The 6,551-nt window shown below is 36.4% G+C and overlaps 1 protein-coding gene across 4 annotated transcripts in view; it reads left to right on the forward strand.

Moving 5' to 3' along the window:
* The first annotated feature begins 1,458 nt into the window (after nt 1-1,458).
* LOC107592806 (synaptosomal-associated protein 23-like) overlaps nt 1,459-6,551 on the forward strand; it is an 8,984-nt gene continuing 3,891 nt past the window's right edge. Inside the window, exons 1-5 of one of the 4 annotated variants that reach the window (XM_016282369.1) lie at nt 1,459-1,531; nt 3,979-4,058; nt 4,391-4,482; nt 5,001-5,042; nt 5,519-5,567. In XM_016282369.1, the coding sequence (XP_016137855.1) occupies nt 4,022-4,058; nt 4,391-4,482; nt 5,001-5,042; nt 5,519-5,567 (220 nt within the window). In that variant the 5' untranslated portion in view covers nt 1,459-1,531; nt 3,979-4,021. Of the gene's footprint in view, nt 1,532-3,852; nt 4,059-4,390; nt 4,483-5,000; nt 5,043-5,518; nt 5,568-6,551 lie in introns of all 4 variants that reach the window. The other 3 variants (XM_016282371.1, XM_016282372.1, XM_016282370.1) reach the window with 3 other exon arrangements.

Raw genomic sequence — 6,551 nt, forward strand, 5'->3', positions numbered from 1 at the left:
AGACTTACGACAGAACTTTTAATGTTCTGGTTTGCTGCCCTTATAGCCGTTGATGTATGTTTGGGCTAATGATATAATGTTTTGTTTTAATGTTTCTGTTTAGATGTATCTTTGACTGATTATACTCCTATTTAATTATCTTAAGACATTAATGGGCCTTGTGAATCCAGTTAGTCCTGTTCAATGTTTGGGGGGAAATGTATGGTAGTGTCCTTTTTAATGGCATAATTTACCATGCTATATAGGAATAGGACATTTCAATGTATCTATTTTACTGCTAATAAAGCCAGTATAATTGTTCCTTGTTTTTTTCCGTTTAGTGTGTAGAAGTGACTTTACCAGTAGAGGGCGCTGCCACATTATTTTGTTATTTTATGGTGAAATGAAATATGGTTGATTTTGCAACAAGGTCTAACCTAGCAGATTTCTTTAGGCAATGCAACAAATTCATGTGAAAGGCTTGAACCTGATGCGAAATCTGCATGGAGAAAAATTTTGAACTCCTGAAATCCCAGATTATGTGGGTTTCTATTGGAATGACTGGAATTGACCACTTAATGGCAAGCTCTCACCAGTTATGAAAAAGATGCATCGTAACAGAAGTGTTTGGAATGGCAAAATTAAAAGAACCAATAATTTTGTGCTTGAATGCCTGCTAATATCTCTACTGCCTGAATTGCAAATATTATTCCTCATTATGTAGCAAGTAGAACAACTAGCCCATATAAGATAAGTATGTTTATAACAACATTATTTTCAACTTTTACAAAGACACTCTTTTAAAATAAATCTAATGTCTGTATGGTCTCTCAGCCTAGAGTGCTGAGGACTGTTTTCTGTTCATTCCAGCTTTCATCTTTTTCATGGATAGTTTTACTTGGACTGATTCTTGGGACTGAGTATTACATAGTAGCCTAGTTATTTGAAACATTTGAGGCCTCAAGAACTAGGACAGTGCCTTTGTTTCAACTCCCTTTGAGACTTTCTGTGTCTGCTGTTTAGGAGACTGCTGAGGAGGGTCCACATATGCTGTGAAGCCTGGAGGAACTGTCCTCAAGTTATCAGCCAGCCTTGTTTCCTGAGAGTCTGACAAATCTAATACCACATAGGATGTAACATAAAAACTAAATCTGAGGAAAAATTTCAGCATGCAGGCTACAGATAAAAGACAGAGGATTCCCTTCATCTCCCTGGTTTAGTTCCCCGTTGTGATGGCCTGAACTTTGGTTTGGCACTGACATCTTTTATCAGTTTTATCAGATCTTTTATCAGTTACAAAAATTAGAATCATGTCTGACATACCGATATTTTTAGTTGGTATAAAGCAGGGGTGCCCAAACTCGGTCCTGGAGGGCCGGTGTCCTGCAGAGTTTAGCTCCAACTTGCCTTAACACACCTGCTGGTAAGTTTCTAGTATGCCTTGATTAGCTGGTTCAGGTGTGTTTAATTGGGGTTGGAGCTAAACTCTGCAGGACCGAGTTTGGGCACCCCTGGTATAAAGGCTTGCTTTCTTTCCGTGAAATACAGCCAGGTAATTTGATGCTAAAAACATGATAGTTATTAGAAAGAAAACAGTTAAAAGGACAGCTCAGGATATTTTCTTATGTAGGCCTCTCTAATCACCCCCATTTGTGCCACCTTGCTTCCTGTTAAGAATGGTTGGCCACAAGAAGCAAAGGCAGGTGCAATACCTGCCATTATCTAATAATTTTAGATATGCAACTCTATGGCTTTAACCATTAGTTTATCAACGAAATACAAGTTCACACACAGAATTTTAAAGAACATACAACTTCAGAATCTGAGATCTCTGGTCTGGAGTAAATATCAGGGCCCGAGTTTAAGGCTAAAAGTTGCTCATAACTTGCCGAATTAGGAGAAAATCTTAAAAATAATGAGCATCAGTCCTAAATGTAAGACTCCTACATTTTTGATCTAAGAGTATTTCTCAAAGCGTTTTAGCCTAAAACTAGCTCCTAAATCTCTGAAACATTAGGAGTAGTGTCACTAAGACCAAGTCACAAATTATCCTAAAATGGCTGTTGCCGGTGTTGGTTTATCAACGAAATACAAGTTCACACACGCAATTTTAAAGAACATACAACTTCAGAATCTGAGATCTCTGGTCTGGAGTAAATATCAGGGCCCGAGTTTAAGGCTAAAAGTTGCTCATAACTTGCCGAATTAGGAGAAAATCTTAAAAATAATGAACATCAGTCCTAAATGTAAGACTCCTACATTTTTGATCTAAGAGTATTTCTCAAAGCGTTTTAGCCTAAAACTAGCTCCTAAATCTCTGAAACATTAGGAGTAGTGTCACTAAGACCAAGTCACAAATTATCCTAAAATGGCTGTTGCCGGTGTTCTGACAAATAATGCTACCTATCAGATTATGCTACCAACACTGTATTTATCCTACTGTAAGGGTAGGTGTACATGTTAATAAAGCCTCAAACCTTATTAATATCATGCTGGAAGCAAAATCTGATAGGTAGCACTTTTCGCTATCGAATTATGCTACCATTTGTTTTAATTCAGGGTAGCACAAATCGTCAGAACACCGGAACCGAAACATTTTAGAAACGTTTGACGATAATGGGCTTTTAAAAAGGTGTCGCCTTAATCGCGAGGGTATTATGACCGTTGTTTTCATTAACAAGTTCGGCAAGAAGTAACAGCTGTTCTTGCATCCAGTTTGGTTTTCTTTTACGTTTACATGCCTTACTATCAGCCATGATTATTCTACTCTGTTAATTAAAAGGCTGTTTATATGCATATCCACTAATTGTTTATGAGGAGCACACATAAGAGGCTGACAATTAACTGAACATATACTTGTTTAATTAGTGACACTTAGCCTGCATTTTAAAATCTTTATTTGAATGTGCATATTTTTTTATTTTTAAACCTTTATCTGAATATGGCAACATAATATCGCGCTCTACAATATTTCTATGAATAAATCTCTGACAGAGACCCCTCCCCTATTAGCCAATCACTGTGAGCATATTAAGTGAGCATGCTGACATCATCCATAGCAACGAGGTCAACCCTGCCCTCACTCTTAGCTTGCATCCAGTGGGGACATAATTATGGATTATAATGACTTATGCTGTCTTTTTATGCGTTGCACCGCGCCGTGTAAACATAAAACGATGTCTGACTGCATTTGTGATCGGAGAAATGACAAATAACAAGCGCTAGTCTACACTGCTCAAAACTCGCATTTGAATCGTCAGGGCAAATTCTTTATATATCAAAACATACTTACAGTCTGTGAGTCAGAACAGCCGGTATTGTAGTCTACTCTACCAGGATCAGGAAACAGTCCTCCATAAAATGTGCTGCACACATCTGAATATTTGGATTGAACTGTTCTGGAACAGTGTTGTAAATACAACTTAACCACCGATTTCTAGTCGTTTCCTCTTTTGGAAGACCAAACAAAGTAGTTTCGCTTTCACAACAAAACACAGCATCACACACGGCGGCCTAGAGTGAGCAGTGGCTGGCGGATTCGATGAAGGAGTATCCGGCGGGCTTGCGGCAACCACATGTGACGACCCCGGGCTGAACTCCGCTTCGTCCACGGTGAAAGCTGATCCGGTGATCCACAGCGCAAAGTTTATGTATTTCCTCAGCGACCAGCACGGATCAGCTCCAGGCATGATGAAGCGGATATCGTCCTCTTTTGGAAGGCCAAACAAAGTAGTTTCACTTTCACAACGAAACACAGCGTCACACACGGTGGAAGCTTTGTGAATAAGTTTTAAGAGAAAACGCTAGCTAAAAAACTTTTACCTCTATTTAGGAGAACTCTTAGTGGTAAGATAAAATGTTTTGTGAATACAGGCCCAGAGGTGGGATATGGTTAAGGGGTGGGCAAGTACCTTCAACAGCTCCTTCCTGACTACGTCACTATGAGAAGTTATGTAAATATGCTGTTTCTCCTTTTGTGTACCCACAACTCTCTCTGAGGGATTTTGTGATGCAAAGAGGAAACGTTAACATGTACAACTGAATGATCACAACACTCCGAACTCTGGAGTATCTTGAGAGTAAGTTCACAGATACACATACACTTACAGGAGCTAAAAAGAGTTAAATATTATAAAAGTAGCTAAATATTCTACTTTGTAGACAATCCTCACTTTTTGTTTTGCTGAAATTCTGCTGTGCATAGTTGCTTAGTAGTGTGACTTGAATCAAGTTGAACTGGTTGTTTGTTACTGAGCTAGGAACCATTAAGTTAGAGAAAAAGTTTGTTTTGAATAAACCATACCATGATATGCATTACATTCTATTATAATTTCTGATTGGCAGGCTAAGAATATATATATTTTTTAAATCTTTGTTTATATGCACATGTATCATCTTACATTTGACTTAGAGTTTAAAATCCCAGCAGAATCCCAGTTCCGCAGAATGGCAGACATGTCAGTGGAGGAGATGACAACTAAAGCCAACTGTGTAACAGATCAGGTAAGTTTGTTATTTGATTCCACAAGGATGTCTAAGATGAAGATTATGTGAATCCTTCTTGTTCTTTTATTAGTTGCTGTTTTCAAGTTCCTGTAAAATTCCCAGCTCATATGAAAGCAAAGTTCTTTCATTTCTGTAAACTGAAAGTAAAAATATTTATTTTTGCCCCATCTAGTTATTTTCAAATATGGTTTTGTGAGAAGTGTGGAAATAGTTTTGTACAACCATAGTTTATCAGAAGTATCAGTGTGCATTCACTCTTCATTCATCTGAAATATTTAACACATAGTTTTATTTTACAGTTCTTTGTCTCAGCAAGTACTGGTTAACATCTAGCAATCAGACTTTTTTCTTTTAGAATTGCAACAATTCTTATGACAGAATTGGGATAGATAAACTCAGAATTGCAAGAAAAAAGTCACAGTTACCTCATTTATATTCTTTATCACATGGTTTAAACAAGCTTCCATAAATATTTGATGTTAACGTTTGACTAACTGTCCTTTTATGTTTTTCAGTCACTTGAAAGCACTAGACGAATGGTACAAATGACAAATGACGTAAGAGATCTTATTTTAACCAGTTTAACCAATGACACATGAATATAGGCCTACTCCTTAAAAACACCATGAAGAAAACCTATGCCATAATTTATTTAAAATAGTTATTTCATATTATGTATACTTCAAATGTGTATATTTATTATTTATATATAAATACACACACATGCATGTATATATTTCAGGAAAATATGTTATGTTTGTATATTTATATATAATATGAATATAAATATATACATGTAAATACATGCAAGTATTTTCAAAATATATATGTGTATTTATATATACATATAAATATACACAGTACACACATATTATGTTAACAAAAACTTTTATTTTGGATGTGATTAATCGCAATTAATCGTTTGACAGCACTAATATATATATATATATATATATATATATGTGTGTGTGTGTGTGTATATATATACTTTTAGATGCTTTGAGTTGAACTTGAAGCATGTGTATTTTTGCAGAGTTTGAACGTTGGGGTCAAAACAATGACTATGCTAGATGAGCAGGGAGGTGAGTCCTTTATCTCAATGCTCCTGATTTCTGATGTCTAACTCAATATCCCACAATTTGGAGGCCTGTTAACACGCTATAGTTAGCCATGAAGTCTCTCTTAGCTGCAGTCACATTTGCCATTGCTTGGCAAAATTTCATGTCATTTCTGCAAAATTGGGAGTTTAATGTGAAGGTGACAAATTTACAAGCATAGATTTCAACCTGGCTTCAGGTTGGTCATGCGAATTTGCTGCGTTGACCAACAGAAAGCTGCTTGATCTCTGTGTGAGAGATATATAGGCCTAATATACAGTGTTGGGAAGGTTTCTTTGGAAATGTAATAGGTAACAGATTACAAGTTGCCCTATTTAAAATGTAACGTAGTGTAACTATTTCAATTACTTTATTAATGTAACTAATTACATTTGATTACTTTTTGATTACTTTTCTAAATTTCCAATGTTTTCAACTGTTAATCATTTTCAAACATGTAAACCAGGCTTTTTGCACCTTACAGTAGGGGTCTGCGGGGGACAATTTTTTTAGTCCCACTCCCGCAAGGTTATATTCAGCACCCACCCGCTCCCGCTATATATTCACTCTTTGTTCACCCGCTGTCCGCTTAGAATAATTGTCTTCCCGACCCGACCGTTCCGCTAAATTTAGATCTCGTTTCCAGAATCTCACATTTAAATTTCCTCTACTGGAAGAAAGAGAGATAGGCTAACAAATAAAAGTGTAGTCTGCACAAAATAAAAACAACAAAAAAAAAACATTTGCAATCAAGATAAAAAAGCCAGAGGTGAATGTAAACCAGATTTGTCCCAGACTCTGTTGCCATCTGTGAAGCCAAGCATAAGAATAGCCTACTAATGTCAATTTGTTAACCCACAGTAACACATTTGAACAGATTAATCGCATATTTTCGTTTGCTGCATGCTTTTAAAAACACAATAACATTTTTTTTAGGAAAAAACAAAAAGATACGTCTTGTATAAGTTG

The sequence above is a fragment of the Sinocyclocheilus grahami genome, unplaced genomic scaffold, assembly GCF_001515645.1.
Source record: "Sinocyclocheilus grahami isolate Dianchi unplaced genomic scaffold, SAMN03320097.WGS_v1.1 scaffold158.1, whole genome shotgun sequence".
Classification (NCBI taxonomy): domain Eukaryota; kingdom Metazoa; phylum Chordata; class Actinopteri; order Cypriniformes; family Cyprinidae; genus Sinocyclocheilus; species Sinocyclocheilus grahami.